Source organism: Petaurus breviceps, unplaced genomic scaffold (assembly GCF_028583685.1).
Source record: "Petaurus breviceps papuanus isolate PSGF00001 unplaced genomic scaffold, PetGlider_PUasm1.0 108, whole genome shotgun sequence".
Classification (NCBI taxonomy): domain Eukaryota; kingdom Metazoa; phylum Chordata; class Mammalia; order Diprotodontia; family Petauridae; genus Petaurus; species Petaurus breviceps.
The window spans coordinates 1,580,029-1,603,518 of NW_027185593.1; the positions used below are offsets into that span (position 1 = coordinate 1,580,029).

General features: G+C 40.5%; 1 protein-coding gene across 3 annotated transcripts in view; it reads left to right on the forward strand.

Annotated features, from left to right (window-relative positions):
* The window catches only part of SLC25A42 (solute carrier family 25 member 42), a 60,206-nt gene extending 36,897 nt beyond the window's left edge, over positions 1-23,309 (forward strand). For 2 of the 3 annotated variants that reach the window (XM_069069748.1, XM_069069616.1), the window contains exons 3-7: positions 1,829-1,960; positions 11,923-12,089; positions 12,835-12,951; positions 14,857-15,008; positions 18,604-23,309. In XM_069069748.1, the coding sequence (XP_068925849.1) occupies positions 1,829-1,960; positions 11,923-12,089; positions 12,835-12,951; positions 14,857-15,008; positions 18,604-18,929 (894 nt within the window). In that variant the 3' untranslated portion in view covers positions 18,930-23,309. Of the gene's footprint in view, positions 1-1,828; positions 1,961-11,239; positions 11,266-11,922; positions 12,090-12,834; positions 12,952-14,856; positions 15,009-18,603 lie in introns of all 3 variants that reach the window. The other variant, XM_069069703.1, reaches the window with a different exon arrangement.
* Positions 23,310-23,490: the final 181 nt, after the last annotated feature.

Here is a 23,490-nt window from a genome sequence, read left to right on the forward strand (position 1 = left end):
TGTTTTTGTTTCTCAGTCTTTGTCACAAGGGAAGGCTTGCTGGGAAAGGGAGGGAAAAAGGTTATATTTGGAAATCAATTTGATATAAAAGGGATCTAACTTTTTTTTTTTTAATGAAGTGTTAGACTTAATTTCTGAGGCTCTTCCAGCACTTCTGGTTCTTTAATTTACTTGTCTTTCTACTCTAATGTGCAATATATCCCAGTTTTAGAATCATCTTTGAACTTTGAGTGAATTTTTTTATTGTATTGGTACTACGGGCATTCCGGGACCAACATTGTTTTACAATAACATCATAATACATTATAACCAAAGCTCACTATGTTGCAAAATTCTGCTGTAATTGTCATTCCGTCTCAGTGAAGAACTTGCAAGATGATTGGAGCTAGTCTAAGCCCAGTGGTATTAACTACTCTTAGTCTGTGAAGTGACCCATTGTATGGATATAACTGACTACTCACTGTTGCCAAATGTTCTTTAGTTTCTCCAGAGCCATTAACCACTTTAAGTTGAATATGTGTATTCGTTTTAGTGCACTGATGACATTTGAGAACTGTTTTCAGTATAAAATGTGCTTTGAGAGTTAAGTCATTTCAGAAGTGGTGTTGGATTTTTGCTTTCATCTGAACCCTTTGTGCCAAAGGCTATCTATAGATAAAAGTACAAACCATAGCCATTGAACAGCGGGAGACTAACAGGGCCATATAGGGAGAAAATCAGAAAATCAGTGGCCATTCGTAAAGCATCATTATTACTGTTTTTTTAAACAAACAAGGCTGAATAGTAATGAGGTGTGTTTGTGTGTGTGTGTGTGTGTGTGTGTGTGTGTGTGTTGTGGGGAAATTAAAGGAAGGAGGATTCTTTATCTTTGCCTTTTAAGCTTTTGGTTCAAAATAGTTTTTAAATAGAAAGGGTCAAGGTTTATTTGTTTAGTTTGAATGAGACAAAAAAGACTTCGGCCTTGTCTGTGCACAGGTCAGTGATCTGAGAATTTTGTCCCTCATAGCTATAGTCACCTCTGCTTTACAGGGTTTTGCCAGATGTCTTTCTTCTGATTAGGATAATTGAGGTAGTTAACTTTGCACAGAAAGACTTGAATTTAATTTCACCTGGCCTTAATTGGTATAGAGCCAGTGGAAGTTATAGAAGCTAAGTTTAATGTCTTTAGAAACCATCTAGTCTAGGGGTTCTTAACCTTTTTTGTGTCTGAAAACTATGGACCCCTTCTCAAAACTATTTTATCTTTTTTTTTTTTTTGCTTTTTTTTTGGAGGGCAGTTGGGGTTAAGTGACTTGCCCCAAGGTCATGCGGCTAGTTTTTTTGTGTTAACTGTCTGAAGCCACATTTGAACTCAGGTCTTCCTGACTCCAGGGCCAGTGCTCTACTACTCCACCTAGCTGCCCCCTCAATACTATTTTTTTTGTTGTTGTTTTCCCCTCAGTACTATTTTAAATGCATAAAATACATGGGATTAAAAAAGGAAAATAATCATTTTGAAATTGAAGTTATAATTTTTTCCTATCCAAATTCATGGACCCTCTGAAATCTATCCACAGACTCAGGTTAAGACCCCCTGATCTTGTCTAACCTGCTCATTTTGCAGATAAAGAAACTGAGACCTAGAGAAGAGGAGTGATTTAACTAATAGGTCTGCAGTTATTGAAGCTTTGGTTGAAACAAATTGGTGGAACTGAAATGACTTTCACATGGTTATTTCAAAACAAAAGTTTTGCATTTCAACTTATTGGATAATTTTATTTGATTGTGTCAAAATGAACTTCTTTTGTTACTGATTGTTTAGTGTTTGTCTTTTTTGGTTTTGTTGTAGGATGATAAAAGAAAAGTTCTCAACTCCCTGTTATCCGGGGCATTGGCAGGAGCTCTTGCTAAAACTGCAGTAGCTCCTTTGGATAGAACCAAAATCATCTTTCAAGGTAAATGCTCCCAGTGTAGTGACAACGTTTAACTTAAAGAAGAAAAAATGTAGGGAGAATGTGCTCCCTGTCTTCAAGTATTTAAAAGGCTGTCATGAATGAAGAATGGAAGAGGAATTAGTCTGGTTCTGTCCCAGAGAGCAGAACTGAGAGGAATGGAAGGAAGTTGCAGTGGAACAGATTTCACCTGGATATCAGGGAAAACAAACAATTGGAATTATGAAAATGAAGTATGTGTTTTTAGGAAGTAGTTGGTTCCCTCTTAGCAGATGTGTTCCGAGAGAGGGAAAATAAATATGTTGGGAATATTGTAGAAAAAATTCCTCTTCAGTTTATGGGTAAAACTCACTAGATGACCTCTGAGGCTCTTCTAACTGTCTAGGAAGAAGAAACAACTCTTCCCTTCTATCTACTTTTCTTTCCTGCCTCTGATCTCAAAGGGAACTAGATCTAAAAGAAAATGGGTAAAATTTCTCTCTTGAGTGTGTTCTCCTCTTAGAAATGGTGTTTTTCCCACAAAATACTCACTCTAACCCTAATTCTCACTTAAAGACACTGATGATTACATCTAAATTTTCCTGGATAGTTCTTAACAGAGGGATTTAATCGTGATTACCTGATTATAGTTTTCTAGTAAGAAATGATAATTCAGGGCAGCCAGGTAGCACATAGAGTAAGAGCACCAGCTCCAGTGTTGGGATGACCTGGGGATCAAATCCGGGCTCAGATACTTAGCACCACACCCAGAAATAACTGGCCCTGTAACCTTGAGCAAGTTACTTAACCCCGATTGCTTAAAAAAAAAAAAAGAAAAAGAAATGATAATTCAGATAGACAAATACCACTTCAATTTTTATCTTTGTTTTCTTTTATTATGTTGCTGGAGTGAGAGAGGCCGTCGTCCAGAACAGTTTTTATCAAATTTCACTCTTTGGGATTCTATTCTATTAGGAATTTTGGTCCATTTCCCTTTCCACTACTACGTTACTTGATCTTTGCTTCCCAGTACTTGAAAAAGTGTTTCAGTACAGCCCTTCAAAACTTATCTGTTTTGCACATCAGTCTTTGCCTCATCCATCCTACACATGCCCCTTTTTGTTTCCTTAGCTCACCAAAAGACAAGTTCATTTTTGAAAGGACTTTGCTGGAATTAAGGAGGAAAAGTCAAAATCATACTTGTAAGAACATAGAATTGTTGTTTCAGAACAAAAGGAATCTTATACTGAGTTAGCCTCTGTCTGACCCAAAAGACTGACAAAGTTTCGGGTTAACTAGCATCTGGCCTGGTCCCCTCCTCTACCTTGATCCCAGCTTGGCCTAACAGTCTACTTCAGTGAAAGATTATCTGTGATGGAATTTGAGGAACCACCACAAATTTCACAGTTAACAGCGGCTTCCAACCACTACTTCTACCAAGGGGCTAGTCCCGTTTTTTTCTTTGCTTTTCACACTTATCAGCCCAAGGATATTGCTGCCCCTGTCATACTCTCTTCCTTTACTTAGATTATTGTTGCCACCTTTAATGTCTCCTAGGATGACATTTTTCTGTGTCTTCTAAATTAGAAACCATAGTTGAATATAGCAAGGAATCAATTTACAAAGGAAGAATAGAAGATAAAAGCACAAAATAAAAACATAATCAGTAAATCAAGGTTCCAAAAGGTAACTGACCAGTATACTTGGTCAAGCTTTCTAAAATTAAGCTAGTTTGATCCTAAACCCTGTCAAAGAGTGAACCCAGCCTCCTGAAACTAGGCTGCCGTTTTTGTCAGGGAGAAATGAGTCATGTATATCTCCTTTTCAGCCTCCTAAAGAATTCCTCTATGTGATTAGTTTGGATATAATCATATGGAATTAATTTGAATTAGAAAGTTGCCTAATTGTGCATAGAAACAGTGTTCAAGAGAAAAGCAAAAGGTAATCAAGAAGTTAAGAACTGAATTCTGGTATTAAAAAAAAATTCTTGTAGATTTTATAGATCTAGAATTAAGTTTAAAAGTATTAAAGGTATTAAAAGTGCCACCCTTGGGTGGAGACTTAAGGGACACCTGACTTATTGTTCTTTAGGTAGTTGAAGGGCTGTGTATTGAAGAAAGACATAACTTTTTCTGTGTGGCACCAGGGGGCAGAATAGGGCTGTTGAATGAAGTTATTAAGAAGACATTTCTACTAAATAGAGCAAAGAACTTCATAATGTAAACTGTCCAACAATTGAATCACCTCCCTGAGGAGGAATTAAATTCTTTGTCACTGGAGATCTTTTCAGGCCAATAGGGGATTCTAGAGAAGGATATTGTGTTTCAGGCAAGTTTAGACACAGTGATCCCCAAGTTTCTGTTCACCTCTAAAAGAGTCTGTGATTCTCTGTCATTACATCATTGTCACATTAGCACAGTCTGTACGAGTGGTTAATAAATGTCAGCACTCCTGCTTTCTGCCACAGCTACCTTATAAGTTTTGTAAATTAGTGTGATGTAATGTGTGTAAGTCAGTCATTTTCCACAATATTCCTCAAATCCTGTTCCTTCACACTGCCAAAATCCTACTGCATGGTTTTGTCACCTTTGCCCTCGATTATGAAACTAGGCTCCTAGTTTGTCTCTCCCTTCTGCAGTTCATCCTTGACATAGCTCCTACCAAAGTATTCTTTATGAGCCATAATTCTGACTACATTGTTCCCCTTACTCAAGAATCATCGCTGACTCCCTATTGCTTTTACGATAAAACACACTTTTGTCTGGCATTTAAGATTTTACATTTTGACTTCAACCCACTTTAAAAATTTTATTTCACATTATTCTATTTCAGTTTCTCTTTGTTCTAGTGAAACTGGAGAGAACTATTACTTCTTCTAATTCAGTATACCTCCTGCCTCCTATCTACATTCACACAAACCAGCCTTTGTGTCTTATATTCTTTTTCTTACCTCAGGGTCCAGCTCATGTTTTCCATTGGAAAAGTGTCTTCTTCCCTGCATTTCCCTACAGCATTCTCTGTCCTTTACTTCTCCCTTCCCCATTATGCTCTATCTTATATTTACTTCTGTATTCTTCTCCCCTAGGAAAATGTTGTCTCCTAGAAAAGCCGAGGACTGTCATTTATTTGTGCTTGTATAGTCTGTGTCTTACACAGTTTGAATGTTGAGTTTTTTGTCCTCCTTCCACAGCTAGACTTGAACCTCACTCTAGGTTTCTCTTTCCTTCTAAAGTTAGCATCCTCCTTGACCTTGCACATCCATTTTCCAAGCCTTTTAAAGAGCTAGAAGTAATCTTAGACAGGATTAACCCTCTATTTTGGGGCGAATTAGAAAATGGAAGCCCTGAGAAGTTAAGGGACTTAAACAAGGTCACATAGATCACAAGAATCAGACCCAAGATTCACTTCCAGGCCTTTTGCCTCCAAATTGAATGCTTCCTCCCCTACAGTATATGCTTAATTCATCACAGTTATACATCTCCCCGATAATGCACCTTCGATTCTGTACAGGGGAACTACTGAGCTTTTCACAGTTTCTTGTGTCTTCCATGTATTACACAGAGAGTTACAGACACAACCACATCTCGCCCCACCCTCAGAAAGGGAGGTATTCTTTATATCGCTTGGTTAGAGTATTGGTAGGGAGCGGTATATCCTTCCAGTGACATGTGGTGTGTTTAGCCTTTTTTCCTAATTTGTCTTCCCTTTCTCTAGTCTATCCTTGACATAGCTACTACCATAGTATCTTTATAAGCTGTAATTCTGACTCCATAGTTCCCCTAGACAAAAATCTTCAGTGGTTCCCTATTGCTTCTAGGATAAAATACAAACTCTTTGGCATTTAAGACTTCACGTTTTGGCTTCCATCTACTTTTAAAACTTTATCTCATTTTAGCATCTCTTAGTTCAAGTGAAACTTTGACAATTTGACTTGGACAAACAAGTACTTAGGAAATTTACTTTCCTTTTTTCTTTTTTTGTTTTTTGGAGGGCAATTTGGGGTTAAGTGACTTGCCCAAGATCACACGGCTAGTTTTTGTGTTAAGTGTCTGAGGCTGGATTTGAACTCAGGTCCTCCTGACTCCAGGGCCGGTGCTCTACTCACTGCACCACCTAGCCGCCCCTGAAATTTACTTTTCTTGGTACTTTCTGGGATAAATTGATGAAATGGACTTCAGCATAGTTACTACACATAAATATCTCCATATATTGAGAGTGATGCTGAAGGCCTGGCTGCTACTTCCAACTCTGACTGGTCCCCTAACTCCCCACCATGGCTATAGAAGGCCTTTGCTTTCTCCTCATATAAAACAAAAAAAAAAGTGTTTTGGAGTGATTGGTATTCCAGAGAAGCCATAGCCATCCCAGATTTTAGTTTAGGCTATCGATGTTGACAAAGCAACCACTTCCATCAACTAACTTGGTTTCCAAGATCCCAGTAAGTGCCTTGTACCTGACTGTAGTAAGAACTTAAATGCTTTTTGATTAATTATTGGCCTCTTTCAGTTACATTGCACATCATAATGATGATAGTAGCCAAATTCATAGAAAACATTATAATTTTACTTCTGTCATTTGATGCTTAAAACATGAGGTAAGTTACCCAGGTATAACTATCCACATTTTATGAGTGAGAAAACTTCAGGCTCAGAAATAGCAAATGACTGACTTCGCTAGGGGTTACACAGGTAATCAGTAACCAGATCAGAATTTAAAATCAGACCCTCTAACTCCCAGGCCAGTACCTTTTGTAGTCTACCATGCTGCCTCTTTTCCTTTTCGTCAGTGCCTTCCCTTGCCCACTCCTCCCCCACTCCATCTTCCTTATTACCTTAGAAATTCTTTTGGTCAGAATTTAAGAATTGGAAGGCACCTCAGTGGCTATAGAGTCTGAGCCTCTTAATGAAAGAAATCCCTACTATAACATACCTGCCATGTGGTCATCCACTGTCTCCTTGGAAATTTCCAAGAAAGGAGAGCCCACTCTCAAAGGATGCTTATTGCACTTTTGTCCAACTCGAATTGTTAGGAAGTTTTTTCCTACCTCTTTGAAGCTTTCTCATGATTGCTGGTTCTGCTCTTGGAGGGGCTGAGAACAGAGGCAAACATTAAAATGTAAACTCATTGCAAGTAAGGGGGTATTTCATCCTTTGTATTTGTATCCCCATCGACTGGCATATAGTAGTTGCTTAATAAATATTTGATTGAAGGGGCGGCCAGGTAGCACAGTGAATAAGAGCACCGGCTCCAGTGTTAGGACGACCTGGAGATCAAATCCCGGGCTCAGACACTTAGCATCCACCCAGAAACACCTGGTCTTGTAACCTTGAGCAAGTTACTTAACCCCAATTGCTTAGGGGCGGCCAGGTGGCTCAGCGAGTAAGAGCACCGGTTCCAGTGTCGGGATGACCTGGATCAAATCCCGGGCTCAGATACTCAGCACCACACCCAGAAATAACTGGCTGTGTAACCTTGAGCAAGTTACTTAACCCCAATTGCTTTAAAAAAAAAGTTTTTTTTAAATAAATATTTGATTGAAACAGAACAAATTTAATATCTCCTGCACATGACAGCCCTTCAGACACTTGAAGATAGCTATCAACAACATAATGAGCAAAGTCCTGTCTAGGTTTGTAGGTTGGCAGTCAGAGGCTTAGGAAGCTAGGGCTGCACATAGCTGATTGATTGAAAGCATGCTTTAGTCCCACAGTACTATGGATCCCACAGACACTTTCTTTTTAATCATATCTGAGTCCTATCTGTTGATATTGTATAAGCACTGAAACTGTAGCTCAGTATATTTAGGGTCCCTGTTGTTCAGTGGAAGCTGCCCTTTTCATAGAATTACCAGATCAATGTTTCATTAAGTTCAGCAAACTTAGTAAAGCTGGAAAGGACCCAATAATAGAGATCATATAATGACCAGGGCAGGAAGAACCTTAAAAGATATAACACAGGGAATTTTAGAACTGGAAGTTCCTATAGAGATCCTCGAGGACAGAGATGTCAAATAAGGTCCTGTAGAACTCCTGGGGCAGCCAAACCAGATCCAGATGTAACTGGAAGTGTTTAACAAAACAAATAAAAGTACAATACAACATAAATAATGTTCATTTGAGGTTTTCTAAGTCATGTGCAATTGGTGCTAATTGAGTTTGATACAACTGGTCTAGTCCATTTCTTTTACTTTACAGATCAGAAAACCAAAGCACAAAAAGTTAAGTGATTTACCTAAGGTCATGTAGCTAATTATTGGAATTTGGGACTGCTTCCATCATACAATATTGCCTCTGCCATTTGGCTCAGTGTTTCACAGAATCCCTTATTTCTTGAAGGGAGCTGGTTTGTTTCTCATTATCGTGTTTTCATTCTTCTGTGTTAAAAATGATCATTGTCTCCCACCACTTACCAGCAGCCCTCTCTGTTCAAACATTTGGCTATACAATGAGGGGAATACTCTTCATTGTTGAACTAGTTTGGGGGCGCAGAGTAATCTTTGTTTTTATAGCATTTTTCCTCTTAAAGAAATTTCTAAGTGGAGATGGTGCAGTAGGTAGTGTAAGACCTGGAGTCAGGAAGACTTGAGTTCAAATCTGGCCTCAGACACTTAACTAGCTGTGTGACCCAGGGCAAGTCACTTAAGCCTGTTTGCCTCAGTCTCCTTATCTTTAAAATGAAGATAACTATAGTACCTGTCTCCCAGTGTTTTTGTGAGGGGCAAATGAACTAATAATTGTAAAGAGCATAGCAGTGCCTGGCACAGAGTAAGTGCTTATAAATATTAACTATTATTGTTGTTGTTATCATTGCGGTTTCCTCAACGTTTAAGCAGTGCCTCTTTAAGGAACACATAGGATGAACACCTCACCTGGATTTGTAGACTGCCTCATTCCTAGAGATATTTGAGTGAAAGTCAAATACAACTTATCCATTAGAAATGTTAAGAGGCCAGGGACTGAACCAAGTGAAATCTAAGATCCCTTATCACTGCTAAGATTGTTATACTCACGGTTTCATTCTGTAGAAAACTACAGTGATTGAGCAACTCCTGTGTCCAAGCTTGGAGGAGAGGCTTGTGCTTTTTTACCTAAGCCCTCTCCCTTAGTGACTGGACAGTAACCCAGAGAAGGTGGTTGAAGGGACCAACTGAAAAAGTCCTGATCATATGAATATGAATATCATCAGCCAAATCTTCCTGCACCCCTAAGCAGCATAGTTAGGACTGTCATACCTTGCTTTCAAAACACACACTCCCTTGGGCCAAGCTTGTTCTTTTCAATAAACAAACCTTTGTGACCTTTCCTTTAAGACTATACTTACTCATTTTAACAGAAATATAAGGAGTGATGATCATGGGAACCATTTAAGTGTGATTTGCCTGGGGTTCTGTGTGCCCTCCATTGGCATAACCCTGGTGCTGGCATATGCTGGAGTTGTGTTTTCGAAACTCTCCACAAGGAAGGGCCCCATCTTAGGTCATTTGAACCTTTTATGAATCATAATGTTGTTCAGTAGTATCCAACTCTTCATGATCCTATGGACTGACCGTACTATCCATAGAGTTTTCTTGGCAAAGATACTGAAGTGGTTTGCCATTTCCTTCTCCATAGATTAGGGCAAACAGAGGTTAAGTGACTTGCTCAGGGCCACACAACTAGTGATGTCTGAGACTGAATTTGAACTCCGGTCTTTCAGGTTCCAGTCCCACTCCTCTATCCACTGAGACACCTAGCTGCCTCCTTATAGCTTCATGGTAAAATATAATTTAGCTTATGAATAATCAGTTTTTACCTAGAGCCTTTCTGTCTTATTGTTTTGCCCTGAGGCCTTGTTAGTCCTTGTCATCTAAGTAGGATCAATCCAGTGCACCTCAGAATAATAAGAAGTATTGTTGATACTTCAGTGGAGAGCAAGGAAATTTTCTTGGTGGGTCCAGAATTAGTCTCTTTCTCTCTCTCTTTTTTTTTTTTGAGGGCTATTGGGGTTAAGTGACTTGCCCAAGGTCACATGGCTAGTGTTTGAGGCCAGATTTGAATTCAGGTCCTCCTGACTCCAGGGCTGGTGCTCTATTCACTGCACCACCTAGCCGCCCCCAGAATTAGTCTCTGGTAAGAGACTTTTTTTCACTTTTGTTCAGCTTTTGCTTGACTTTGTTTCTTCCGTTACTTTGAATAAAGGGAATCCTCTTCAGTTTGACTCTTAGCACCTACCGTTTGTCCTACTCACTTTGGCATTGTGTGGCTCAGTGTTATTGTTTCAGGGCATGTATTTTATCTCCTGACCAAATTGTAAGCTCCTTGGGGGCAGGAATTGTGTCATATTTCTTTTGTATCCTTCATACTGTGGAGCATATAGTAGGCGCTCAAATAAATGCAGTGATATGTAGTTTAATACCTTGTCTGGGAACAGGCCACCTTTGAACCAAGTTGGTCTGGACAAAAAGAAGGTTGAGGAAAGTACAAAATTCTTTTTTACTGGGAAGAGGAGCCAAGGGCACTGTGCAGGACCAGACCTCTTAAAGGTCTCTCAGATTTGGGGAATGCCGAATTTCCAGGGCTGCTGAACCACCAGTGATAATTGTGGAGATATGAGAGGTGCCATGTAGAGTTGCAGCCCTAAATGGTTTCTCTGTTGCCTAAAAGAGGCAAAAACAGGGAGCTGTGGAGAGGAGGAGGGAGGGCTTTCCTAAAGCTTGGGCAGAAAAGACTGCATCCACTCCCCAAGGCAGCCCTGCTTTTCAACAGGTAATGTCCCTTTAGGGTGTGTGAATCACTACCCATCCTTTGGTTTGGAGCCTTTGACTGTCCTTCAGGGAACAGTGTGTCTTGTGAGGACAGCATGGAAGGGGAACATTCCAGAAGAGTGAAGAACAGAAAAGGAGGGCCCTTATTTCTTTTCTTTCCTTTTGTTTTTCTTTTTAGAGGGGGGAAGGCAAGGCAATTGGGGTTAAGTGACTTGCTCAAGGTCTCATGGCTAGTAAGTGTTAAGTGTCTGAGGCTGGATATGAACTCAGGTCCTCCTGACTCCAGGGCTGGTGTTCTATTCACTACTTACCTAACCTCCCCAAGGTTCCTCATTTCTAATGGGAATTTTTATCATTTAGAGTATCACTCAGTTTTTTTGGTTTTAAGAATGTTGAGTAAAATTTTGATTCCAGACCTAAAAGTTTAGTCCTTTATTTACAATTCATCTGTAATAGCTGCACATTTTTCAGACTTTGATTCAGTCATTGACAGAAATGATCTGTGTTGGTGTTACATGGAACTTCAGTCTTGCCCCTGACACATCTTACGAGTCCTAACAGTCTCTTATTCTTGTGTTTTTTCCAGTGTCTTCAAAAAGATTTTCTGCCAAGGTGAGGCAAAGTGCGTAACCCACGCTGACCTAAAGGATTTGCTTACCAGCCCCCTCAAAGCCTTTCTCTTTGGGGTGGTTAACAGCTGTCTTGCTTGCATTTTATTTGCAGAACACATTCTTATAAAGTGTTACAGGAAAGAAAAATCTTTGAAATTTGCAATTTTGCCTTTATTCCTCCTTCCCAAACCAAATCTCAGGGATTGATCAAGGACTTGATGGTAACCCCCTAAGCCTAAGGTATAGGGATGTCTTTGCCACCCAGTGATTTGACATGGCCACCTTATACGGTGTGGCTGGTACCACCACTGCTCAGACTCAGAGACGATGGGCTGGAGCTTTCAAGGAGCACTGTCTCTTTGTATGGTTCTTGGGGATCTCTTTGCAGCTCTGGTTTTCTTTGCGTGTCTGAGTGTGTGCAGCTACACAGTGGGATAGCCTACTCTCCAGAGTGCTAGGGCCTTAAGGGAAGAGTGTAAATGGCTAATATCTTCCGGTTTATTCAGGTTTCCAGCCCAGGAATCCCACCCTGCAGGGACTTACTTGCTCTACCCCAAGTGAAATGTTTGAAAGGCAAAGCAAGCAAACAGCAAAGCAAGACCCGGTGCTTTTTCTACCAACCCATTAACTTATTGTTCTTGTTTCCTCCTGTATGTAGGAAGCCTTTAAGCTCATCTACTTCACCTACCTCAATGAAGGCTTCTTCAGCTTGTGGAGAGGCAACTCTGCCACCATGGTCCGGGTGATCCCCTATGCCGCCATCCAGTTTAGTGCCCATGAGGAGTACAAAATGATGCTGGGCCGTTACTATGGCTTCGAGGGCAAGTAAGGCAGAAGGGGCCCTGGAAATGAGGTGGGGCTGACTGAGAAGGGGAGCAGCCTGAGTGTTTGCTGGCTTTATACAAGCACTGGCAGCATTGTCCCCAGTGTACCCGGAGCTGCCCCACAGAGATGTGAGCATGTCCAGGGAGGGCAGTGGGATTAGGTGACCTGATGTCTTTGGTGCTGCTCTTCACAGCCTGATTCAAAAGTTCATTGTGGAGACGTTGTTCTGCCTTCCTCTTGTGGATATGGAGAGGGGAGAAACAAAACCAGAGGATGAGTAGGGAGAGACAGTGGGCCTTCATCACCTCGTACCTAGTACTGTTGCTGTCAAGGAAAGAGTCCAGGTGCCAGAGCAGTCTCTGAGAGGTACAGACGTAAAAAGTGACCTCAGCAGTTCTGACTGCAGAGGAGAAGTTACCTGGGTGTGCAGAGTCTGAAAGGGGCTGAAAAGGGCTCACCCACCTCCCCCATTTCTCAGTTGAGGACATAGGCTCAGATTAGGTGGCTTTCCCTCAGCTCACACAAGCCAGTAAGTAGCCCAGCCACAGTTTAATTCTAGTGCTCATTCCCGTGTGCTTTCTGTTATTCTCACTGCCACAAGATCCAGGCAGGGTCATCTCTTAACACCACTGGTGCCAAGAGATTGTCATGCATAGGATAGCTCAAGCTCTAGGCTTTCAGTTTATCCAGGTGACTCATCACTCCTTATACTCCCCTCTTGTTTGTCTCCCTCACTTCACTTCAGTGCTTTGCCCCCTTGGCCAAGGCTTGTTGCTGGTGCGTTGGCTGGTATGACTGCTGCTTCTATCACCTACCCGCTGGACTTGGTGAGAGCCCGGATGGCTGTCACACCAAAGGAAATGTGAGTGAAGACATACACGATTATGATAACTAGCATTTATACAGAATCACTCTCAGGTTACAAAGCACTTTACCTAAGTTTTTATTTGAATCTAACAGAAGCCTTTTAGATAAGTACTCCAGCAGTTTTCATCCCCTGTTTACAAAGGAAGAAACTGATGTGTCCATACTCACACAGCTAGTAAATATCTGTGACAGGATCTAAACCCAGGTCTTCAAGACTGACTCCAGCCCTCTTCTTTCTCTCTAGGCCACAGAGCCTCAGATCTGAGTTGGATTTCCTGGATCTGAATGACCGTCAACCAGCAATGATTCTGTATCATGAATATCAGCTCCTGATTACAAACTAAATTAGTTTGAAGATCTCTTTCCCAAAGCCCCCCACATATTGTGGCATTATGAGCAGGCTTGGCACAGGGCACAAGTGGTAGAAGAAACAGAGAAAGGCAGTAATTGCTTTTTCATGCTGGTTGGCACACTGGGCATGAACCAGACTCTAAGTATAATCCTGAATTGAATGAAGACAAGAAGTTCTCAAACAAAATATTTTGCTTCATTAGTCATAGATATTGAAGTTTTATTCTGGTACTTGGGTATACTTCACATGACATACTTTAAGGCATCACCTTTCACAGTACAGTTCTCGCCTTATGTAAATTCATATTTTCATACATTTGACCCCTCCCAGGGCTCTGGAGCCCAGGTCTGGTTGGGCTTCTAGCAAGAAGTGTCACCAGTGCAACCTTGCACTAGGGGTCATCCTAAAGCTTTTCTGGCCCATGCACTGAACCCGTTCCAGCTGTGGGGGGCACAAAGCCATGGAGTAGAGCCTTGTGAGGAGAGAGGAAGGTCTCCAGAATGGTCTACTTATATTAAGCAAGATCTGGCTTATTGTTTTTTAGGCATTTAAACAGACCAATCATAATGTCACAAAATTCATCTGTCTGAGACACAAATTAAAAGGTCAGTTTCAACAAAAAAAAAAAAGAAAAAGATGATACAGTTGCTAGGACATGATGGAAGGTCTTTTTATATTTGGAACATGAGGACACATCTTGATAGGGACAGAGGAGTGTGCTTCTGGTACACCCATGTCTCTCCTAGTGTATCCATTCAGGAAGTCAAGCACTATGGTGGACCTTCCCCTCTGCCTGGCATGATGCTGCCTGTCCTTTTGGTCATTACTTCTGCAGCCCAGTGCTCCTGGCTGCCCAGCTTCCTTCCTGCGAAGATAAAGTGACGATGGGGTCCATAAAACTCAAAACATTCTCCTAAAGTGCAGCCATCTCTTTTTCTTGCTGACCCTGGCTCCCCATTATTGGTGGCAGCAGGGGTCTCAGCACCCATCTTGCCTTTAATTCTCTTGATTCTGCTCAAAGTGCTGTAGCTATTCAGTACTTTCTGTTTCAGGTATTTGTAAAGACTGTCTTTAAAGTTTTTAGAGACTGAATGTTTTCTACTCAGGAAACTATTTTTTTTATCATTTTGTTCCTGTGGAACTGACTGCTTCATGTAATGTTTTACCTAACATATTTTGGTGGAAGCAGTTAGTGACCTTAGTTACTGAGATTAGTGCCAATGCACTAATGACTCCAAAGGACTGTATTTGTTTGTGATATCTGAATCTTATTGTTATAGAAATGTAACTTGTAATTAAGCTAAAATGCTATCATTTTGCACTTTGCAAAAATGTTTTATGAAGTAGATAGTATAAATATGATTATCTCCATTTTGCACTGACTAACCTATGGTCATTTGGACCCTGGTCTTAGAACTTCAAACCCAGTGATCTTTTTACTCCATCCCAGTGACTCTGATAATTGAGTAGGTGACTGTCCATGAGGGCCATTATTAAGGTTTCTGAAAATATGGGACACTGATGAGACGTGGTTTTATTGTTTGACAGGTACAGTAACATCTTTCATGTCTTCATCCGGATGTCCCGTGAAGAAGGTCTAAAAACTTTGTACAGGGGCTTTATGCCAACAATCATTGGAGTTATTCCTTATGCTGGGCTGAGTTTCTTCACCTACGAAACACTAAAGAAACTTCACCATGGTAAGAAGGGCCTTGGGAAGATGGTGTAGGAATGTTTCTTCTGGTGGGAAGAGGAGCGGTGAAAGAAAAGCACTAAACTCTGAATAGGGAGTGGATTTGTTTTGTTTTAAAAAGCAGAAGTATTCACCATTGATTTGATGCCTACTTGAAATGTTATGTCAGGACTAAATTTGAAATTTGGGGACCTTTTTTACAGACCTGGGATAGCACTTTTTCTCCAGAGAAACCTTTTTATATGCTTCTTGGTCCTTATGCAATATGATGTGTGGCTTTAAAAAATATTTTTTATTTTTTCCAATTATATGTGAAAACAATATTTTACATTCTTTTAAAAAACTTTTGAGTTTCAAATTCTCTCCTTCCCCTACCTCCCTTCTCCCCTAATTGAGAAGGCAAGCAGTCATATGAAACATATTTCCATATTAGTCCTGCTGAGAAAGAAAACAGAGACCAAAAAAACAAGAGTAGCAAAGAAAATTTTAAAAATTATGCTTTACTCTGTATTCAGACTCCAGTTCTTTCTCTGAAGGTGTATAGCGTTTTTTCATCATAAGTCTTTTGAGGTTGTCTTGGATCATTGTGTTGATCAAAGTAGCTAAGTCGTTCACATTTGATCAGCATACAATATTGCTATTGCTGTGTACCATGTTCTTCTGTTTCTGCTCACTTCATTTTTCATCAGGTCACATAAGTCTTTCCCAGTTTTTCTCAAAGCAATCTGCTCATAATTTCTTATAGCCCAGTAGTATTCCATCACAATCATATGTTACAACTTGTTCAGCCATTCCCCAATTGATGAGCATCCTCTCAATTTCCAGTTCTTTGCCACCACAAAAAGAGTTGTTATAAATATTTTTGTACATATAGGTCCTTTTTTAAAAGATCTTTTTGGGCATACAGACCTAGTAGTGGTATTGCAGGGTCAAAGGATATGCACATTTTTACTCCTCTTTGAGCATAGTTCCAAATTGCTCTCCAGAATGGTTACACCAGTTCACAACTCCACCAACAGTGCATTAGTGTCCCAATTTTCCCACATCCCCTCCAACATTTGTCATTTTCCTCTTCTGTCATATTAACCAATCAAATGTACCTCACAGTTGATTCAATTTGCATCAGTAATGATTTAGAGCATCTTTTTCATATGACTATAGCTTTGATTTTTTTCTGAAAACTACGTGTTCTTGACCTTTGACCATTAATTGGAGAATGACTTGTATTCTTATAAATTTAACTCATTTTGTATACATTTGAGAAATGAGGCCTTTAATCAGAGAAACTTCTTGTAAACAAATTTTTCCAGTTCTTTGCTTTCCTTCTAATCTTGGCTGCATTGGTTTTGTTTGTGCAGACCCTTTTTAATTTAATGTAACCAGAATTATCCATTTATATCCTGTAATGCTCTTTTTCGCTTGTTTAATCATAAATTCTTCCCTTATCTGTAGATTTAACAGTTAAACTATTCCATGCTCCCCTAATTTGCTTATAGTATCATCCTTTATGTCTAAATCGTGTAATCAACTGTGCTGTCTGCTTCCATTTTATAGATGAATTCATCCCATTCACATTCACAGTTATGATTACTAGCTCTTTATTTCCCTCCATCCTACTTTTTGCCCTGTTTATCCTTCTCTCTCTTTCCCTCTCCCTCCCTCCTTTTACCCTGTCTCTCCTTAAAAGTTTTTATCCCCAGGTTCTAGGTCTAAGATATCAGGGTAGTTTTCCTTGATAATTTCTTGAAGTATAATGTCTAGGCTTTTTTATTTGATCATGGCTTTCAGATAGTCCAATAATTCTTAAATTCTCTCTCCTTAATCTGTTTTCTAGGTCAGTTGTTTTTCCAATGAGATAATTCACATTTTCTCCTTTTTTTCATTCTTTTGATTTTCTTTTATTTTTTCTTGATGTCTCATGGAGTCAGCCTCCACTTGCCCAATTCCAATTTTTAATGAAATATTTTATTCAGTGAGCTTTTGTAATCTCTTTTTCCATTTGATCAAATCTGCTTTTTAAGGGGTTTTTCTCTTCAGTGGATTTTTGTGCCTCTTTTTGCCATTTGACCTATTCTGTTTGTTAGTTTTTAAAAGGTGTTATTTTCTTCAATATTTACCAAACTGTTCATTCTTTTTTTCTATTTTTTTTCCCTTCTTATTTTGATTTTTTAAATCCATTTTGAACTCTCTTAGAAATTCTTTTGGGGCCAGAGGCCAATTCACTTTTTTTTCTTTGAGGCTTTACCTGTAGTTGTTATGACATTGTTGTCTTTTGAGTTTATGTTTTGATCTTCCCCATCACCATAGTAATTTTCTATGGTCACTTTCTTTTTTTGTTGTTTGTTCATTTTTCACCCTATTTCCTATCTTTAACTTTATGTTAAAGTTGGGCTCTACTCCCAGGATGGAGGAGGTGCTTTCCCAAGCTTCACATTTTTTGTGCTACTGTTTTCAGAGCTATCTCTGTGGGTCTGTGGTTTTTCAGTTCTTCCATGGTGGTATGATCTAAAGAGAGGTTCGGTCACTGTTCTTCTGACCTATGCTCTGGTCTGTGAGTTACTGCAGATACTCTTTATGCCCTGGAACTATATCTAGGGTCCCTGCTTCTGCAACAGAGTCCTGCTCCTAGTGCCAGCAAAAGATCCCCTCCTTCTGACCAGTTGTCTGAACTCCTTACTGTCTGTGGGCTAAGAGCTCTGGAAGCCACTGCTGCTGGCTTGCCAGGGAAGCCTGCCCTGAACTGTATTCCACTCCCACCCCAGTGAGATAGACCTTTCTGCAAGCTTCTAAATTGTCTTGGGCTGGAAAATTGTTTTGCCCTGTCCTTTTGTTCGGCTGCTTCAGAATTCATTTTGAGGCATTATTTTAATGTTGTTTGGAGGGCAATTTGAGAGAGTGCAGGCAGGTCCCTGCCTTTACTCCACCATCTTGGCTCCATCCTCAATAAGATGTGTTTTAATCCAACAAAGTTAATTTTCATTAGTCTGTTCTAGGTGTACTTCAACTCATACAAAGTCATATCATTGAAGCCCTCCCCAAATCATGAAATCCTATTTTACAGCATCCCTCTTTTGTTGTTTTGGAGGCATCATTCAGTAAGACTTTAGCACACCAAATTCAGTAAAAATGGAATGGGGAGTAGGAGGTCATAAGATCACAGGTTTAGCGATGGAAGGGACCCTTTCCAAAACTTAGAGACTCTGTAGTCCAATTTCCTCATTTATAGATGGGGAAATTGAAACCAGGGAGGTTAACAGACTTGTCCAAGGTCACACAGGTAATGAGTAGCAGGGCATTGGTTTGAATACAGACCCCTGTACCACACTACAAAGGCTTTGTTATAGAGCAGAATCTTGCTCAGATACAGGTTGAACTGTTGAACTTATGAGAGTCTATAATTTATTCAGAGTTTGCTGAGCCTTTTGAACAATTAAAATGTACCCTAGCAAGATGATAACAGGACCTGGAGTTGCACCCTGTCACCTTTTGGTTCCTAGATCTCTGTCTACCCTCTAATACAACTCAATGAATATTTATTAAATATACATGATGTGCCTTGAGTAGGCAGCATTTGTTTATTTTCCTCATTTTGTTTCTTTTAGAACACAGTGGACGATCACAGCCATATCCCTTTGAGCGAATGATTTTTGGTGCGTGTGCTGGGCTTATTGGCCAGTCAGCCTCCTACCCCCTAGACGTTGTACGGCGACGGATGCAAACAGCAGGAGTAAAGGGTCAGACTTATGATAGCATCCTATGCACCTTGCAAGACATTGTCAGAGAAGAGGGAGTCATCCAAGGTTTATACAAGGGATTGAGCATGAACTGGCTTAAAGGCCCAATAGCAGTGGGAATCAGCTTTACCACTTTTGACCTAATGCAGATTCTTCTTCGTAAATTAGATGATGCTGGTGGTAACCGGAGTTAATGCTCTAATGCTCAGCTACCCAGATTACTTACTGAAGCACATGTGTATATGTAGAAAATGCTACTGCTATCCCCTCCATTATTGTGAAATGTGATTTGAAATGTTACTTTATTTTTTTAAATAATTGAGTTTGCAGTTCTAAAAAGATGCACTTAAGAGTGATCCTCTCTAACACCAAGTTCTCTTAGAGCAGCAAGTAATCTCTGAGCTCTAGGCAGCATTTGTCCTCTGAATTCCTCCCCTTGAAGATGTTTCTAACCCTCAAATTAGTGAAGAGGACTATGCTTCTGAACCAGGCCCAGAGCATATCCAAGGATCAGGAGGATGTCCTGAGATGGTCACTGTCTGAGGAGTGTTGAGGAAATACAATTGAGTATTTGGTTTTAAATATCCTACAAAGTACAGTATTTCACTTTTGAAAGTTTGGATGTCTACTAGATAGCTGAATTGAGGTTAATATTCTTTTGAAAGGAAAAATTCAGAGTTCTATTATTCGTTTTTTGAAATTGGTTCCCAGAAGGGAGATGGATTCATCAAAATCAAGGATCCCAAATTATTATTCAAGATCTAGGACTTTTTGCATTTAATCTGTCCGTGCCTCTGAAGAAAGTCAATAAGACAAGAGGGTCTGTAGGACCATCTTAAGGTTTTTCTCATGAACTGTTGGAAGTCGGCAGACTTAATCCTTTTCTCCAGCGGCATGTGATGAATATACTTTGAGACCTCCTAAGTCTTGAGAAATGGTTACCAGAAAGTAAGTGTAGATTCCTATAAATACCATATCCCGCCCTCCTCCAATGCTTTCATTCTTGGTATATCATTGTCTGAAGTGTGAATACCACAGACTTCCATATTTCCCTAGAAATGTCAAAGTTTTTGAGATTTTAAACAGGGAATTTTGTAAACTTGAAATTCATAGGTCACATCCTTTATTGAATATAATTGCTGCTAAGTGACCACTTAGAGGAGAATTCAGTCTTTCAACAGACATGGCAGATCAAGGAAGGTAAATCCTTGTCGTCTTAGGAGCTCTTTCATCAGTATGCTTCCTTACAGCTGGTGGATGGACCGGCTTCTGTGCTTCACATGGAGCAGGCTCATCTTCGATTTGCTCCCAGAAAATGGTACCTTCCAGTAGGTCCCTCCCACAGTCGTTTAACAGCCACCTGATCTTATTGCTCAGGTGCCATATTTTCCCGGCTTTAAGTGGGCCACGGAGCCTAAAGAACAAGGCCTCGCTAATGTGCTGCTCTGAAGAGTTGGCACTGTAGTGTGGTGCTTTGGAATGTCCACTGTGATATTTCCTGGGGAGGTTTCTCATCCCTGGCTTAGCACCTCCCCCCCAAATACACATTTTTAAGGGGAAGGGGAACATCTCAAATTATTTTAAGCTAAATCTTAGAGCACAAGAAGCATAAGAGAATGTCCCATATCCTGGATGATTTCAGGATCCCACAGTGAGGAGGCACGTGTCCAGCTCACTCCGGAAGTAGGAAGGTGCCTGGAAGGAGATTTTCTTCTCCTGGAGGGTTGCTGCTCAGATGGAAAGGACTGCATGTGATCAATCACAGTGCAAAGAAAGTCCTTTTCCAATGTAGGTATTTTTAACTATATGATTTTTTTTAAAGGTCAGAATCTGTATCATGACTTCATTAGTGTAAAATGAAGATCATTGCACAGTCAGTGAAATTTGAATGCCTTTGTGTTTGGTTCTGATTTTGTACTCTGGACAGAAATTGCTTTAAAGCCAAATAGCTAATATGATAAATTCCCATTTTGCAATCAAGATCCACTCAGCCAAGGACAATCAGCTTGGATATTTAAGTATTCCTCTCTCACTATAAGGTTCAGTAGCTGTCCTTTCAGAGTCCTTGTTAAGTTTCCTGTTACTAGCTAGGAAGGTGTCCTTGGTGAAGCATTGACTTTCTAGGTGATGGTATAGGAGTAGTAATCATCTCTTCTAACTGGTATGTGAAGTACCATTCCAAGACCCCTTGAAGAGAATGAACTGTCCTCTTCTGAAAGGCAAGACTGGAGGAAGGGGATGGCAGTCTGTCCCCACTGAGCCCCCTCCAGCCTGGCACTGTCTCATATGATTCTAGGCACCTGGGAAGCCAAGGCTTGTTTTGAGTGACTCCTTTTTGAAAGCCTTGCACTGTGTTCATGTCTGAGTGCTGTGTTTTGTCACCCCCTTCCAGTACTGCTTCCCAAATCTGTCTTTGGAAAAAGGGAAGTATAAACTCCTAGCATCCACAGGATTTTGTGTCATGTTTTAAATAGAGATAGAGAAGAGAAGAGCTTAAATTTGGCTGTGTCACTGTTTATTGACCTGAAATAAGATCACATCTGGGCAATCTCCAGCAAGTCATCACGATCCCCTTCAGAAGTGTAAACTGGAATTGAAAAAAGATGGACTTTGGGGGAAGCCCAAGGTGGTGTCTTTACTGAACAATAAATTTGAAAATCCTCCTACGATACAATAACAGTTATAGTGGACCTTAGAAACTCATTTGGCAAATTTTCTTTCCAGCAAAACATTTCCCCGATCCTCATGTTTATTCATGTGACAGACTAATCATTTTAGTTCCATTTCCCAAAATCATTCTGGTTGGGGTTTGGGGAGATCTTTGCACAAGTCTTTGTGTATGAAAGTAGCTGAAATGTGTATATGTGTGCATGTGTGTCTTATATGCATTTTAAATAGAGTTTTTTTTTTCTTTGCCCAAGGCTTGGCTTATGGGTGTGAAGAGCCTTCTCTGTGTTCACACTTTGCATGTGGTGTGCCCATCCTGTAATTTCAGACCTGCCTGAACAGAGAGGACAGAAATGGGCCATGCTTCACATTGGGGAGAAGTCTTCCCACTACCCAGGCTGTGGGCTGCATGTTGGAAGGCAAGGGCTATATTGTTCACACCACCTTCTCCCCACTCTGTTTTCTGAGCTCAGCTCATTCTTCTATATTGGCCCAGCCTCTCTTCCTTTCTCTGTGGGTTTGTTGTTGAAGATTTTGCTGTTCTCTGGCCTCTTGTACATTCTCTGCCAAGCACATCATGTTATGTTATCCAGTTATTACTCCCTATGACCTTAGTACTCTAGGGGATTTTGTTACCCAGGAGGCATTTTGGCCACTTGGCATGTGTCCAGGGAAGACAGTTTTGAAACTGTTGTCTGCCTCTATTCCATGGAAGCAAGTGCTAGCAGTGAGGGTCTGTCCTTTAAGGAGTTTACTATAATGATCCTGTGCACATTCTGAGCCTGAATGGCAAAAATCCAAAGCAAAGCCCTTCCTTCCATGGAAATGGAGCATTCAGAAAGGTGATTTTTTTCTTCTCAAGATTTGTCTGTGGCTCCCCCATACACTTTCAGGATTAGGCATCTTCCAGGTCAGAGATCACTAATCAGGGGACAGATTTTAGAAGGGAAGACCCAGGAACACCAGCACCCCAGTCTCTCTGTCCTGCTATGGCAGCTGCCTCCCTTTGGGGCTTTTTAGTCTCCAGTGCTATACATGGGTCTAGCAGTTGCTGAGGCCCAGCCAGACCACAGAAATGTGATGCTGGACATTTGAACCCAGGTTACCATCCATTTCCTCATACTCTGGTTGAGCTAAGTTTTAGTAGAAACGACCAGCATCTCTGGATGGGAGAGTATAGCCAATGGAGACATTTTCTTCGTTGGAGAATTTTTAGGCTCTTTACTGAGCAGTTTGACGTGAAGGTTGAATGAGCCTGGTTAGGTTAGCCTGCTTTAGGCAGCAGTCCACCCCAGAAGTCAGCTTCCTAGAGGAAGTGTGGGAGGATGTGGACCTGACCAAGGGGGAGCGTGGGATTTTGTTCTTCAGTGGACAAGCTCAGAGTTCACACCAGCTTCGATGCTATCTCAGAACAAGTGGACCTAACAGTGGGAGTGAGTGAGTGAGTGAGAGAGCGAGTGAGAGGTGCTGTGTGTGCATGTGTGACTGGCCTCTGTGAGCGAGCACTTACTTAGAAAAAGTGCAATTTCCAGAATTGGATCAGACAGAAAGATTTTGGTCCTGAAACCTTTCAAGAGCTTTAGAATCAGGTACTCTTTGGGCCCTTTGGGGCCTCCCTATGCTGCGTTTCTGAATAACCAACTCCCTAATGCCTGGTTCTCCCCAAATGCTATGTTTTGCAGGGACTTGACACTGTTGTCCACCTAGCTTGCCTATGCACATAATACGTGACAGTTAAATGCCTTTTGTAAAGATGTGTTATTGCTGTCCATGTGTCCATATCAATTGCTTTTATTGGTCTGGAGTTATATTTTGATGCAGTGAAGATACTTTGTTTATATATATAATGTTTCTATTTTAAGATTTGTGCCAAGAGAATATATTTAATAAAAATTAAAATAATTTGATTTCCTTTCTCTGTCTTTCCTCCTCCATCCCCACTCTTGTTGCCTATAATTGACTATAATATGAATTTGAAGTTTCCATTAAGATATTTGTTGTATTTATTGAATAAAAATGTGTGTTGTCTGTTGCTGATTTTAAAAATCAGATGAGCTGAAACTTTTTTCCTCTTCTTTAAGGAAAAAG